Source organism: Alligator sinensis, unplaced genomic scaffold, assembly GCF_000455745.1.
Source record: "Alligator sinensis unplaced genomic scaffold, ASM45574v1 scaffold543_1, whole genome shotgun sequence".
Lineage (NCBI taxonomy): Eukaryota > Metazoa > Chordata > Crocodylia > Alligatoridae > Alligator > Alligator sinensis.
This window is the reverse complement of record NW_005842055.1, coordinates 1,348,353-1,365,616: the sequence shown is the minus strand read 5'-3', so window position 1 is coordinate 1,365,616 and position 17,264 is coordinate 1,348,353. Positions and strand designations below refer to the sequence as shown.

Here is a 17,264-nt window from a genome sequence, read left to right as displayed (position 1 = left end):
GGAAAGAGCAAATTTTTTGGATAAAACATCTATAATACGTGCAGTGCCCACTGGGTCTCTGAGAAAGCTAGCTCAATACAATCCCTGATTTTAAGAGTGGTACAGTAACACTGACTGAAGGAGACACACACATAGCTATTTTGCTTCTCTATAAAATTCTCCCTGAGGCTAAACCTTTTCATTTGGAATCTGTTATGAATGCAGCTAAAGATTTGACACAAGAACCTACAGTAAGTGCTAATTACATGCTATGAATTGGCATAGAACAATGAACTACCATAAATAATTGGTACATTTTTTCAGCCTATACAGCGAATCATAAAACTTACTTTTACTGAGTTAAAGAAAGGAAGTTATAAATAATACCTTTAAACCCAGTGTCAGACTAAACAGAAATGCTGGGCTGTAAGAAATATATTATTTTTCCAACGCAGTTATAAATGAGCTAAATATACAGCAGTACACATAATGTTGTTATCAAATAATATTTCATTGTATATCTTCAAAGTTATGGTAGTCTGTGGCAAAGCATCTGTAGGATTTTATTTCTTTCTTCTTACAAAAGTTATAATTTTATCTAAGATCTTTCTTCTTCAGTAATAATATGAAATCTTTATCTTAGATTTTTTAAAAATTAATCATCCTTCATTTCAGATGAAACTTTTACAAGTTATATAAGTTTATTATGCATCATTATATTTTTTCAATATTGTTAAATAATTTTATCAGTTCGAGAAAGAATAAAGTAGCAATTGTGTTTTATGTCCATACGAAGCCATGGCTTTTAGAAACCCAACCCAAGTTTACAGGTAGAAATATTTTTAATGAGTCAATCCATCATAAAATGTATACTCCGTACAAGGCATATATATACACAGTGGGGAAAACAGAGTTAGAGCTACAGCATAGAAATGAATTATAGTAATGCAGATTTAGATCTAATCTTAGAAAAACTTACTAACAGTAAGAAAAGTAGAATGGAGACTAAGACAATATATCAAGTTGTGGAATCTCCTACATTTGGGTCAGGTACAGGTATTATACTTTTACTGGTATAAGTGATCAGAAACTGGTCTATACCTGTAACAGAACAGTTCAGAATACATAGGCTGGTTTAAAAATGGCAGAACCTGGTCTAAGATAAACCTGGATCAATGTGCACTCAAACTTAACTGATTTAGGTTAGACCTGTGAATCAAACTTCTGTACTAGATCCCCTATCAATTCACATTAGATTGATGTCTGCTGGCTTCCCAGGTGCCTTTGTGGGCCCCTGTGAGCCCTCCCTTACAGGGAGACATGCTAGAACTTGCTCTGTTCTCTACTGCTCCAGCTGAACACCCAGCAAGCCCCACATCCAAACTGTCACAAAGCTGAGTTAGCACAGACCCTTTCCAGCACAGACCCTTTCTGCAGCCCCTCCTCCTGCCTCTGCCCAGCTGTCAGCCACAGACAAGTAGCACGGTGGGGAAGGGAGGCATCTGTGTCCCTGCATGAACCCCATCATGGAGCACCATGTGATGTATGCACAGACCTGACCCTAAGCCCAGGAGAACCTCCTCAAGTGGGTAAAATCCAATGGAGCCCAACCAGGTTGCTGGGCACCAGCAAGCATTCACCCCTTCTCCTGCCATGTCATCTATTAGTCACAGGTCAGCTACAGTCAGGTGTGGGGGAATGAAAGTGGGGCGGGGGCAGGAGGAAATGTTACAATGCTCACCCATGCCCTGCAGGCCAGTTGGGCTCCATGGTACTGTACCCGCTCACGGGGGTTTTCTTGAGCTCATTGTCAGGTCTGTGTGTATATCATGGTGTGCTTTGGGATGAGATTCATGCAGGGCGGGGCGGGGCGGGGGGGAATGTTCACTTTTGTCTGGCAGCCATTCAGGAGTGTCTAGGTGCTTGGCTTCATTTGTCAGTATTCAGCATCCAAGGGAGCCTGCAGGGCATACTGTGAGGCATTGCAGCAGTGCCCCCAACCTGCTGACCTTGGCCAAGGCAGGCAGCCCACATACCCCTCCCTTCACCAAAGGTTGAATGTGTGTCCCTACTGATATAACTTATGCTGCTTACAGAAAATCATATAACTTAGATTGATTTCACCTTGGATTTTTTTAATGTCTGGACTTAGTCTTAGAGATTTTCAAGCAGAGGCTAGATAGGCATCTTTCTGGAATGGTTTAAGAATATTCCAAGGTACCCTGCATCTGATGAGGAGGTTGAATTATATGACCCTTGAGGTTCTTTCAGGACTATGTTCCTATGATGTTCTCTTGTTCTGTAGATCTTACAGTCCACAGAAACTAAAAAAAGATCAAAGACTTTTGGAAGTAGAAGACAGGACATAAAAATAGAGGAGGATCTATTTCAGGAGCAGTTAAACTGAGGGCCCTCTGGTGACTATCATGTATATATCAGTCATGTTAATATGCTGCTATAAGTGATTTTTATGGATCAGCTTTGTTGAATAACAATTAAATATTTTTAATATAACATGGTGCCCTTCTCTGCTCTGAAAGATTCTAAAAGGCAGTATATACGTTACCTATTGCAGCGAAGTTTTAGGCATATGCTTAATTAAGTTTTAATCATAACTAATAAAATGTAGGAAATATGATGTTTGGTGGGATAAATTATATTAATGGAACATTATAGATATTAATTCCTTTTCCTCTCTCTCACCACTTATATTCCAAATACTGCAGCTTGGGGAAGAGGAGTTCATTTTTAGTAACTTCAGGCAGTAATGTCTTCAAAAGATATGGCACTTCACTGGACTTTATTTCCCCAGAGAGAAGTGGTGGCACTGTCTATATTGGCATGTGTCCTGGAGAAGGACTAATGACACTTTCTTTAGATAGCACTGCTAGCACAGCCACTGAAGTGACAAACAAAATTGAAGAGATTAGAGTATTCATGGAGAATGAAGTCTCCTGGAGAATGATGCTCAGTCCCTTTGTATAGCTTTGGAAAAAGAAAAGTTGTAGTTAATTGAATTAGGATTAATTGATTTAGGAACTTTAATGACTGGTGGAAGGAGCTGTGATTGCCAGCTGTAAATTTCCTTTTTTTTAATTAAGAAAACCCCATTGTAGTAACAGGGAATGCTAATCTTTCTTCAGTGGGAATACTGGAAGAACTTGCTCCTCAACATGATTAGGTGGATCAGAATCTAGCCCTTAATCATTATATGTATTTTAAAAGCTATCATTATACAGAACAGCCTACATTTTAAGCACCTAAGTGACTTTTGAAAAGGTTCTTAAATCATTTCAAAATGTTATCCTTAAAGAATTTAAATAAAAAATAAGGTAAACAAATCATATGGTAACTCTTAAAAAATGGTTAAAATGTTGAGGCAGAAGAATATTCTAATGTTCCTAATTTGTTAGTATATAACTTCTCATATGTGCTTTTCATAGTCTCAACCCTGTGCACTAAATTTTGTCAAAATTCTTTGAATAAACTTGACTGTCAGTTTGTAGAACAGATCACATTTAAGTCAAAGGAAAAGGATGCTGGAGGGGAAAAATAATTGATACCTTTCATTTTGGAGATTACTACATCAAAAATGGCTTATCTGAGCTACTGTTAATTTTGTTAGTCAATACAAGAGCACTTTTTGAATTTGAAATGGAAATTTATTGAGGACAATGGAGAGAGAGAGAATTCAAAGTATGTTCTATTATGAAACACAAGCCTTAACATAGTCTATGAAAGACTCATTCTTCTTCAGGATTTAGAAATAAGTTTATGTATGTTTTCAATATTAAATTACTTTGATATGGTTGACATGTTAAAAAATTCTGGAGTTAACATTAGCAATCATATAGTAGGAGACCACTTTGTAAACTCAGTACATGGATGCAGATCATGTTCCATGAATATTCCCTGTGTTTTTTTCAGTCATAATTTGCAGTCTAAAGTACCACTCTATCTGAGTAATGATGACAAAAGGAGGATGTTGGTCACACATATTTCCATCTGTGATAGATGTTAATGTAAACAAATTACTAAAAGAGTTGGTTATTTTTTATGAAACTTTTAAAATCAAAACTTGTTAATTTCTAAAATCTGAAGCTGCTTGAGGGAGATAGATGCTTTAAAAAACGATTAAAAACAGTTTTAAAATTGTTGAAATGGGATATTTTTGTCATTTTCTAAATGAAAATTTCATTTTCCCATTTAACACAAATGTTTTCTTACTGTCATTGTAATGATAGATTTTTTTAAGATCTACTACTGTCAAATGCTGTTAAGAAAATCTGAATATGTTTGCAAGCAATTTGTAGGGAGAAACCTCATTGAACATAACATATGAACTGAATCATTCAGCTTCCCGTGATAAAATCCACATCCATGTACATTTATTCTCTTCTAAATAATTTTTGTTGTATATTTTAGCATCTAGAATTAAAGTATTTAGTATAATATTCCAATGGGCTTTAAAAGAGTTCATGGAATCTTGACTTGTTTTTCGTTTTAGAATTTTATCCTTATTTTAGTAGGTATTCTAATTGTGCAGAGGGCAATCCCAATAATAAAATAATTTGGCATGAAGAATAATTTAGTCCCCAAATGTAGGTTAACAGGTGTCAGTTTGAGTATGTACTGGCATTATTTACTATGGTCTGTTGACAGCAGGCACTCTGCACCAGAGCTGTAAGGAGAGAGAATATCAGTGATAAGAATACTGTCTTCTTGTGTGAACTGTGAACTGCTTTGTGGCTCAGCAATATATTCTGCTTACATTTCCCAGTGTAGGAGATACCCCACAGCAGCTGTGACCTTTTTCAAGCCTAGAAGTTTTAAGCTCGAAGTGCTGTAAAATTCCAGAGCTAGTCCAAAGGACAAGATTCAGTAAAAGGACCAAAGGAAACAGTAGTTTTCATAGGAGGAAATAAATGGTGGATTCAAACACTATCTATGGATTATTCAGCCAGTGAAAGTGACTCTTCTGATGAAGAGTGCTGTTTCTCAGGAAGCAGTGATGAATACTCCGGTGACGAAGTTGAGAAAATATCAGAGTCAGTGCTTACAAACAGTATTTAAAAAGGATTTTGAGTTGTGCACTGTAATTAGCAGCTACCTTTAAAAGCCCGCTTTAACATTTTGGCTGAAAAATTGTTCTATTTTGATATGACTCTAAAGTTTTATTTAAATTAGATGCATGCTTGTAGATCTGAATGCAGTTTTAATTTTAACAGTAACGGCTATTGTAAAAATAAGAATAGAGAGCAGATTTTAATCTAAGTCTATACATTGTAGCATAACATTGGTAGTATATATAAAGTTGATATACATATTGGACTAATGTTTCTGTTTTGCTTAAAATACAACTGTAGTTTTTCTTTTCTTTCTGCTTGTAAAATCAGAAGTATGTTTTAATGCATAATTGCTAACTACCAGTTAATATGACAGTTTGCAATGATTTAGCACAAAAAATTCTAGCATATAGAAATGTTAAGGTTCTGCAAAATGCCTGAAAATTATAGAAATTTTGAGTTTTCTGCCCGACTTCAGTTCCATGAAACCAGTTCTCTCTAGGCAGCACATCTAGTATGGCACATAAGCTGATTCAGTGTTCTGAGAGTCAATGATAAATCAGTATTTATGTTACAATAAGTAAGCATTACATTGTGCAGTTAGCGCTGCTATGACAACAATAAATCAGAATTTCCTTCTTAGTATGGCTTGCACAAACCTTTAATACTTTAAATATGTTTAAAAGTTGATTGTCTAATTTCCTCTGTTTTACCCTATTAGGCCCTAAAAGCATGTAGACAACTGTATGCGTAGACAGTGGCAACAATACTGTTTCATTTTTATGTAAAAATATCTCTTTGTTAGTGGAAGCTGGTAATGCTGCTCAGGCAATGTTCTCAGCCTCTGCAGGGAGGAAATACCTCCTCTTCTTCTGCCGCATCCCCTTTGGCTGAGCAGTGTCTCTGTAGACATTCAGGCTAATAGTTGTTCCATCATCAAGTCCTGTATAATAGAAATGTTATGGCATTGTTATGGGGCTTGGAGACTTCTTCCTCTAAAATAATTTCCCTAGTGTGATCAAATGTTATAGTTTTATGGTATGGCAATGGTACATGTATCTCCAGTGACAGTAATTGTACTTGTTAGGATTGAATATTACATATCCAGTTCATTTATAATTTAGTCCCCATAAACTTGTATTAATCCTGTATTGTTTACCTAACTGCATATAACTACAGCATTACAAAGTGAGCTGTATAGTTTTGCAGTGTTACTATATGAATATCACATATGCCTAAATGAATTTCACATATATTCTATTTTTAAAGACAGGAATGTAATGTATCTTTGTGCACAACAATATCCTCAAAGTTAGGCATATCATCCTCTGTAAAGCATATATGATGGATTATGAACATTATTCTGTGCTGCCTTATGCATTCATTTAGGCCTGTGCAAACTGGCACAGAGAACAGCGTTAATCTGAACACAGCATACAAGAAAGTGGAGGCAATCCAACTCAACTGCCTATGATTTTTTTAACTGTAAAATCATGACTTATTTAACAGCTGTGAATTGAAACCATGTATTTTTGCCTCTTTCTAGGTTGGACAACTTACAAAAATATAAACTCTCTTTTTAGGAAGAAAAGCATAAATATATATATATATATATATATATATATATGGTGAAATTATGCCAAGTTTTAATCCGAATTTGTAAGCAGCCAACAATTTAAAATGTTCAGTTAAGGGTCAAAGATGAATATGCTGGCAAAATATTAGCTATAGCATTTTAGTAGAATACTATAGTTCTCTTCTCTTTACTGTGTATTCTGAAATGTTAGATGAAAAAAGAAATATATGGATACCAAAAATAGCCCTCTATTTCTTAATTGAAAGGTATTATAATTTTACTTTCTTAAAGGGAAACATGAGCATTTGCTTACTTGTATAAATGTTTCTCACTGAAACTTGGATATTTCTCACAGATCAGTGAAGCAGAAAACTGGGCAAGGAACAAATCTTATTCATGAGATGTTTTACTAACAACTATAAAATATAAAGATCATTACATAATGGCCATATTTTATTTAAAAGATATATTTTTCTTTCAGGGAAGATGTCAGAACAGCCAATGTCATTGCTGCTGAAGCAGTAACTTGTCTTGTCATCGACAGAGAGTAAGTATATCATCTTAGCATATAACACTAAATATCTTCAGTTGACAGTCATTACTGTTCTGTGCTGGTGATTTTGACCATTTTAAAGTGAAATGCACTTAACTTTCATTTAAAAAAATCCTTAAAATGATTAATTCCTTTGAGTAATATAATACATTTTCAAAATATATAGGTAATCTCAACAAATTAGAGATGGTCCAAAATTACCAATGTAAATTATAATAAAGATAAGTCCAAAGCCTTGTACTCGGAAACGCATGAATACAAAATGGAAAATAACTAGCTGGGCAGAAGCACTTCAGAAAAGAATTTGGGAGTTAGAGGATCACAGACTAAATATGAATCATCAATGCAACCTTGTTACCTAAAAAAAACCCTCCAAAATGCATTTAATTCTGGGTTGTATTTACTGGAGTGTCATATATAATACAACATTCTGTTTTAGTTGGTGCTAGTGAGAACTCAGCTGAAGAACTCTGGCCAGTTTTGGGTGCTAGCATCCCTAAATATAGACCAATTATGGAGTCCAGGGTAGAGCAACAAGAGTGATAAGAGGTTTAGAAAACATGAACTACGGGGAAGGGTTGATGGAATTGGGTTTGTATAAGTTATAAAAGAATATATTCTGGGAGACATGCTCACCATCATCCAGTTTGTAAAAGGTTGTTATAAAGAGGAGGGTGATCAGTTGTTCTTCAAGTCCACTGGGAGAAGGACAATAAGAAATCAGTTAAATTTTCAGGAAAGAAAATTCAGTTTATAAATTAGGAACTGTCAGGCATTATAATTTGACTGGGAGAATTGCCAATATCCCAGCTGAAATTAGGAACGTACAAGCATTTGTTCATTTTTTTCCCAGGGGAAGCATATCCCCTCCAAGTTACAACTGTAAGATCTCCCTTGGGAAAGAATCTCTCTTGTGAGAAAATGCCCGCATGTTCTGCCTCTGCACTACTCTGGGAGGGAAGGGAAACAGCTCCCCACCTTTTCCCCAAAACGGGGACTGCCTGGTTTGGGGAATGGGCTGAGGGTTTGCCCTGCTACTCCCTCTCCTCAATTCCCAGAGACTGGGGTGGAATGAGGAGGATGCTCCCTTCCCATTCCCCAGTCCCTGGTTTAAGGAAGGTGGTTGGAGTCTTTTCCTACCACTCTACTCCACCTGAGAACCAGGAAGAGTAGAGTGAGCTGCTTCTCCCCATGCCTTCCCTAGGCTGGGATCCCCCCAGTCTGGTGAAGGTGCAGAGAGCAGGGCAGAGGTGGCAGCTCAAAGCTGAATGCCTGTATGTTCCCTCTCCCAGAAAGATATCTGCAGAAATTCCCACCACTAGAAATGAATACCTGTTTGTAGCCACTGTCATAGGTTACCTAGGGAAGTTGTAAAATATTCTTCACTGGATCTTTTAACATATGGGTTAGACAAAGGTGAGCTTGGGTAAGTGGTTTCCAAACTAGGATTGTGTATCTAAGTGGGATTATAAACTCTACAAAGCCCTTAATTTCCCAGAACCCACAGTTACCTCATATGCCTGCAATTAATGTGAGATGGGAAATTACAATATACCTGATCCCACTTTGGTGTAGGAGCTTGAACTAGGCAGGACCTTGAGGTCTCTTCCAGTCCTACATTTGATAAATCTATGATTCTATGTATATAAAACTGTAAGCACATAATGTTCTGGGGAAAAAAAAGGAGAGAAACTTCTTGTTAAGTTCCTGACCAATTAAACACTCTTGTTCTATGCGATGTAAACAACTGGTAGACATTAGGTCTGCCAACTAAGTAGCTTTCTTAACACATTTTCAAGCAAGATACTGTGTTATATAAAATGGATATTATGATTGATCATTCCATATGAATAAAGAGAAATTGATTAATACAGGCATTTTAGCAAATCCTTGAAAAAATTATGAAGCAACAAAGTAACTGTTACAATATATGTGAACAAGTCTATAGAAATATTTTTTTTTGAGGCTAGATCATAGGTACAAAGAATAGTTACAATGGTTTCAGAATTAGTTCTAACTCATCATTTTAACTGGTGTTTTCTTTATTAACAATGTTCTTGAAGTAATAAAAAATTGCACATTTAAATTTAAGTTTCTAAATCAGAAGTTAATCCACATTGTATACAGAGATTCTAATGTTCTGCAATTAAAAGTACACCCATTGCATTAATGCTATTTATGGTTGAAGGCAAGCACTTCTGTCTTGTAACCCTAGATATTCTGATTTTATTGCAAGCATAGCTATTATCCATTCTTAAGTTATTCTTTTATGTATGTGGTACCAATTGTAGAAACTCATTTTAATAGAGTATTAGGGTAAATATATTAGGTATCTTAAGAGTGTAAAATATATATTTAAATCTTTGGACAAAAGTTCCCATTAATACATGTAGGTTTTGCCTCGTTTTATAAACATTTTTGCCTGGCTCAGTTTTGTTTATATAATGTTGTCCTCTGGTGCAAGGTCACCATTGATGTTCTAGTATGCTTTTTCTAGTTTCAGCCATTTTTGAGGTATCCACATACATATAGTGTTCTCAATAAAAGTCAGCTATTACCAATGAGCACTAAGCTCTGACATAAGTGATTACTCAATATGATCTATGCCTATAGAATAGAGAATCATCTGGATATTTCAAATGAACCGTGTTGTAACTGTTAATAATTCTGTCAAGCAAGGTTCTTTGGGTAGATGTGATATTTTTTATTAGACCAACTGAGTTTTTGGAAAAAAATTATTTGCAAGTTTTCAGGTGCAATTACCTTTCTTCAGGAATAGGAAGTCTCTGCTGTTCATAATAATAATACTGTGAAATTTATGAGCAACAATATTCCTTTACATGTTCAAGTAACTCTGAATTCCAGAGCTGGTCAAACTTTCCAAAATTCTTTGTCTTTGAGCTGAACCGAGCATTAGAACTTTCAGCTTAAAAGGAACTGTTTCAAAATGTTGTGAGCAAATAGAATATATATGAGGACCCAATCTCACCAGCAATGGATGATACTGTGACTGCTACTAAAGAGGCAAATGGCAGTGATATCTGTAGTTAAGGTTGTTTAACATTTTAATTAATTATAAGACCTGGTTCTCTACTACTTTTTACTTTGCCAAACTATACTTTAAAATAATCAGTGGTATTTGAGTTCCTCAACCTGAATTACTAAGGAATATTTCAGCAAAAAATAATATAGTAATTTCCAAGAACAAGTTAGGCAAAAATATATTGTTTTTTCCAGCGTTAATTTTTTTTTACTTCTATTTCATTGTTACATGCTAGTACTTTCATGTTTCAGAGGAGGGACTTGAAATTTGGCAGGGAGATTATCTTGTCTTCAGGCAAGTCTCTTTTGGCTTCCTTGTAAAAATCCATCCAAAGATGGTCAAGTTCTAAGACTCCAAAGATTCTGTCTACAGTAAGCATAATGCAGTGCAGGATTTCAGGGGCTAAAAAGGACTTTCCCTGCAGTTGCACTTCTTGACCATCATGGGCTGTTGTGGTTTCAGGCATGGGCACTGAGAGCAGAGAAACTCTTATGCTCTGTATGCTCAGAATAGATGGTATGGATTAGGAGGAGGAAAAAATCCTGAATAAAAAAGGAAATGACAAAAAGTGCAAGGGGGGGGGGGATAAAGTTAGGTGATAATAGAATGAAAACCACAAAAGCACCTGCCTCAACCTAAAATAGAAGCTGTGATTCCTGGCAAAATTGTATGGCAAAGCTTTGAAATCCATTGGTAAAGTGAGTGTCTTATCCCAGTCTAGTTCCAGGTTCATTCTGTAAAGAAAACAACCTATTATTGCTCCCAAAGACTTCATTTGCTCCAGAGAAAGAGAGGCATGGGCTATTTCTTTAAAGGCTCAAACTAGGAGACTAATGGACCCCAAACAAGAGAAAACATGTTGTATTCAATTTTTCACTACAAACCCTAATACACTGTATCTGTGTTTCAATGAAAAATTCAGTAAGGTTTGTGAACAGAGATTGTTAGTAAACATCATACAGAAGCCTGGCTTTATAGGATTTCAGTCCAAAACCAGAGCAAATTGAAGAGGTTTTAGCTGAGTCCACTTTGTGATTTACGATTATTTCAGGTACAAAGAGTAAGACACATAAAAGGCTTGCATAAACCCACTGTAAACTGAAACCCACCCAATGTAACAGAGCTGTATATGGTTTCTCACACAGTTATGGACTGAAAATACCTTCAACTAGGTATTATATAACAGGTCTTGAACTATCAAACTTTCACAGCTTCAATCCCCACTTTTGCTTTAGTTTCCTTTTAAAGCAAGAAAGCCCTCAGAGTGATGAAAGAATACTGGCAACATAAGCTCTGCCACTAATTCAGAGTGATTGCATCAGCTCACAAATATATGCAGAGTTTGCCTTTGAACAATGACTTTTCAGCAACCTTTATTGATCTACAAGTCAGGGAAAAAGTAATCTAATATTCTGAAAACATAGAGAAGGGATTTGTATACAGTTAGTGTTGAAAGCATTGTGCAGAGATTTAGCAATTTAGCTTCCATTAAAATCATTGAGTTCATGCAGCTACAAAAAAAATGAGCAGGTCTGAAAAATGAAATTGGGCTTCATTTTAATTTAGCAAGAAAATTTTTACATGAAATTCAAATTGCATCTTCCAAATGCATTGATTTATGCATTTCATTCCCATTGCTATAATTGAGAATCATTTCAATCACAATAGAAATGCAGGGATTATAAACTTCCATAGCAGTTGGATACCTGACTGTCTTTGACCCTTTTGAAAATCTCAGTCACCAGCAGAAGATGAAAAAAAATATATTTATTAGGCTACCAATAATGCTTTGCCATATATTTAGGTATTTTACACAGTGTCCTTACATAGAAGATAGGAAAGAAGTTTTCTTGATACTGCATTTCAAATATATTGGTGATGAACACAACTGACATGAGTCAGCATAGACCATACAGCATCTCCAGTAAAAAAAGGAGTAATAGAATGGGGACATAAATATTAACAAGTAGGCTTTGTTTGTTTTTTCCAGTGAGATGTGGCTTAGTTTTCTTCATGCACCCTGTTACTTTTCCTCCCCTAGATGTTTATAGCTCTCAGAACAAACTGTTCCTGAAGAAATGTAAAATAATTTGAGATAGAACGTCTAATTGTTCTCTGGGAAAGCCACATGATATAAATGAAAACTAATAATTATAGAAAAAAAGTAAACCCTAGGAGTTGAGGGCCATAAGTACAAAAAACCACCCCATTGTATACTATTATTTAGACCTTCAAATGGATTGAGATGGTACATGGCAAAAAAGAATCAGAGAAACAGAAGAGAGCATTCCTAGGTCAGAGGCCCAAACCAGTCATGAAGAGTAAGAGCAAAAATAGATGTTTTTGAATCATAAAATTTTCCATTTCAAGCCAGATATAAAAGCAGTCATGGCTGGTTTGTTTATAATAAACCATTATTTATTATAAGATTTGTTCATCTACCAGAACCAAGTAAAATGGTTCAAAATCTTTAGCTGATTTTCACATAAACATGTTCAGTGATTTCATAAGCATCAGATAGGGAAAAGTACAAGAGAAGTTCAAAATAAATTCAAAGAATATCTTCTACATTTGCACTGTCATGAGAATTGTCATGACTGGTAAAATATAGAAAATGTAAACGATTATGAGAGCCTCCAAAAGAAACTCACTATTTGTTCTGTTGCCATGTTTTTAGTGCATAGGTCTAATGGAACACAGAGACTCATATTGACGTAGCTAATTTGACAACAGTGTCTACAGGAACAGAAATGGTCTCTCTGCCATCTTTGAGATGTAACCCCAGTTGGGATAACAGCACAATGAGCATGAACAGAAACAGAATGATAAACATTAGTTAAAAATAGAACAAATAAAATGAATTGGTTGTGTCATTGCATGCCCATTAATAAAACCCTATACAAATAAAATAAAGAACATCCTGGAGAACCCATAAAATATATGTAGAGGCATCCATATAGTACAATAAATAAATAAAAAAAAAACAAGATGCCAAAGTGAAGGATTTTCATCACAAAAGGTGTCTACATGGGATGCTACTGCACAGTCATTACTGCGCATTAATTTAGTGCATTTACTAGCAAATGGTTTTTTGGTGGTGCTACTGCTCAGTAGCCTAGTAATACTGTGCAGTAGCAGATTAGCACTGTCCATTCTATGATGCACTACTGCACAATATTTTTCAGCTACTGCACAGTCAGCTTCTTGTGTAGGTATGCCTAATAGTTAGGGGCTTACAGGACAAGCCCTGTGAGGAGAGACTGAGGGACCTGGACCTCTTCAGCCTCCACAAGAGACGGCTGAGAGGTGATCTTATGGCCACCTACAAATTCATTAAGGGGATGCAGCAAGGGATCAGAGAGGCTGTGTTCACCAGGGTGCCTCTTGGGGTAACAAGGAACAATGGTCACAAACTGATAGAGAGCAGATTTAGGCTAGATATCAGGAAAAACTTCTTCACGGTAAGAGTAGCCAAAATTTGGAATGGGCTTTCCAAGGGAGATGGTGCTGTCCCCTACCTTGGGAGTCTTTAAGAGAAGGCTTGATAGGCATCTGACTGAGGCCATCTGTCACTCGTTCCTGCTTAAGCAGGGGGTCGAACTCGATGATCTGTTGAGGTCCCTTCTGCCCCTAGCATCTATGAATCTATGAATGTGTTGCTGAAAGGATTCCATTTCCTTATATGGCTAGGTAAAGATAAGTATTTTATGGCTATTTTTTCAGATATCTTTTGCTGATTTCCATTCTGGGACAAATTCTATCCTCATGTTGAATAAAAGTGTAAATCTGTGTAAACCTGAGAGAAAATTGCTTTGCCCAAGATTTTGAGTTCCTATATTAAATCAAATAGAAATCATTGCTCATAAGCAGTTTCCTGTTTTGATTCTTAGCAGTTGGTCTTGTTTAAGTGAGAAGAATTCATAGCAAGTTATTTTACATGAAGGATGCTTGGCTTGGGAAATATGTTCATCCTTGATCTTATAGAGCCTAATATTGTTATGTTTCAGAGCACGCTACAGCTGTTACCTAGTTTTTTGTGTTTACAAAGAAAGATTTACTGATGTTGATGTGATGAATTTAATAGGATGATCCAGTTTTAACTTTATAAATATTTGTATATAAAAATTTTGCACTTTGACCATTAGAAAGACACTGCTGAAAGTGAAGTTCCCACTGGCACCCCACCATGTATAAAGAGTAACACATTTTATATAACTCTTTTGAATATACCCCTTGAAACTGAACGAAAAGCATTTAATGACAAAGATGGCCTCAAGTCACAGATTTCCTTGAATTTAAGGAATTTGAGGATTTTTTTTGCAATTTAACATTTATTTGAGGTCCACCTTTTATTTACATGTGCCATTTTTTCTGTCGTAGTTAATTGTAGCTATAATGATATTTAATAATCTTCTCTTGGGATTGCAGACTTCATTAAATGAAAATTCTCAGGACGAATAAGTGCAAAATCAACAGGTGTAAATGCTTGGAAAAGAAGTTAGGATATAACAGTCAATAAAACTTGAGCCGCAGTTTCTCTTATAGTAGGCTGTTAGTTATACAAATCTAGATGGTGTTTGCAGTTACTAACAGCAGTATTTGACAGCATGTAATAAGGTTTAATATATTTGGGTTACATTTGTATTCTTTCTGTTCTTCAATTAATTGATCAGGAGTAAGCATCTGTGAAATGCTTGATTCTCATTTTCATCCATTTGGATGAATGACTGGCAGCTTAATCATTTGAATAAGGGTCAGATTTTGATTGGTATTTAGGCATCTAGAGATATTGGTAAGAACACCGTGGGGCTTTCAAATGTGCCTGGAGTTAGGTACTTTACCAGATTCAGATTGGTAATACAGGCACCACTTGTATGCATTGCAGCATCTAAAAATAAGATACCTCCCTCAGGAGGCTAAACAACATACAGAAACTAAGATGCCTGGATTCACTATAAGGTCAATGCTTCCAGAGGGCAATTCAGGGTTAGGTACCTGAGTTCTCTATATATAGGGAATGGGGAAAGGTAGACAATTCTGGAGTGTGATTCTGTGCAGCCAGAAGCACTTCCAGTGATCCAGCTGGAAATGCTAAGTATAGGGCAGTGACTGAATATTTACCCACCTCTGTGTGGGCCACGATTCCCGGATGGTCCTTGGGAAACGGCCGCAGTTGCGTGTCGAGTGGGGCACCGGGTGGTGACACCAACCCAGACACGCTCGGGGATGCCAGGTGTGAGAGGGAGATGAGATAAGCACCACAGACAATGAGGTGTGAAATAAAATTTGATATTTACTTACAGAACTGTCGAAACAACTTGAAGGGTGATATAACTTGGAGGCGATGAACTACATACAGCAGCAAGGGACAAGCGGTGGGTGGCGGGTGAAGACCGCAGTATACAAGTACGATGTCTGGTTGGGACAAAGTACAGGGTGTTCCGGATTTGGCAAGGCAGTAAACTATAATGCTCGGAGCGACCGGAGCAGCTTCTGCTATAGACCTAGGGGTCTGGCCAGGCCCCAAGACGGGTGATCAATCCGTCCTGAGAGTCAGAGCCTGGGGACCACGCACCGAGGCGTGCGGTCCCCTATATAAAGTTTCTGGCCAATCAGAAGGCTCCCCTGATGGTACATTCTGGAACCCATGGACATGCTGGCCAGCTCCGCCACCGCATCACTATTTACAATGGTTGCGTCACTTAACACTCCGATACAATAATCTGGCGGGGTCACTTTGCTTGTTGACATGCCCCCTTGACCTCTGCCAGATTATTGTATGAAATACATACAAGATTATACAGTACTATCCATTGAAGCATACTCGGGCTCTTCCTCATCAATATCGGAGGTGGACAGTTGGGTGTAAACCAAAGTAGATAATGTAGCTACTCTTTTCTTGATGGTATCTACAATACAGCATCCTATACAGATGCAACATAACAATCCCAACAGGGGCATACACAAAACAATTAATGGGGTAAGTAAATGCATTAGCCATGCAGAGGGTCTCCATCCCAACGAGCTAAAAATGCTTGCAAGCCACCCCATTCCCTCATCATTGATCCTGTTAGTTTGCTCGGCCACTTTTTGGAGGTCCCTAATTTGTTAATTTAGGGGTATTGATACGTTTTGGATGGATATGCAACAATGCTCATGCGATAAGTTGAGATATCCACAGATACCTCCTTCGTTAAGGAGCATAAGATCCAATACTACACGATTTTGTAATGTCATTTGGGACATGGCTTGGAGCTGTTGATCCACCAAAGCAAACCCCCTTGCAGTTTTGTTGGCGGCGGTTTCTACTTGCTCTGCCAACACAACGATAAGTGTTCGGGCTTGCGCTATACTGAATTGTGGTCCTGCCCACCAATAGGCTCCACCAGTCATCCAGCCCCAGAACTTGTGCTCCTTTTTGTCTTGCAAGAGTGAACTCCACGTTGCACCCTGCTTTTGTCTAATCAATATGGGGCTGGTTGGTTTTGCGCTATTAATGGATAGTGGAGGACATAGCAGTACGTTTGCGATGAAACAACTTACACTCGATAGCGTAGCCGGGAGGTTAGTATAGAGGTGGCCATCAGAGCACGCCCACAACATTCCCAGGGGAGCCGGAGTTTTAAGCTCTCCACAGTTTCTATTTTTCCATCTGCTTTTAGCTAACTCCCCTGGTAGGGCAATGTCGCTTGGCGGTAATTCGTACCCATGGCACCGCTGACTTATCATAACAACTTTACGTACTGGATAGAAATAAGATGCCCATTCGTTTGGGTTAGATACATTAACAGCGTTGTTGATATTCAACATGGTTAAGACCACACTGTGGTGTAATGCGGTACGAACTACAGGAGTTTGGTTGGTTTGTCGAAATGGGCCAGGGGGAAGCTTTATGAACCATGTAGGTTCAGTTTTCTCTGGGTCCCAAGTGAGGGAATCGTTGTCCCTTACCCCATGGATCCCATGTGGGTGAATGCCCCACGGGATTTCAGAACATCTAATCGGAACTGGCTTACCAGGTACTGGTATTCCCAAGAGACTCTTAAC

The 17,264-nt window shown here is 37.2% G+C and overlaps 1 protein-coding gene across 1 annotated transcript in view; it reads left to right on the top strand.

Annotated features, from left to right (window-relative positions):
* PRKG1 (protein kinase cGMP-dependent 1) overlaps positions 1-17,264 on the top strand; it is a 1,043,514-nt gene that overhangs the window by 895,811 nt on the left and 130,439 nt on the right. Inside the window, exon 8 of the mRNA XM_025203354.1 lies at positions 7,103-7,168. Coding sequence (XP_025059139.1) covers positions 7,103-7,168 — 66 coding nt within the window. The remainder of the gene's footprint in view (positions 1-7,102; positions 7,169-17,264) is intronic.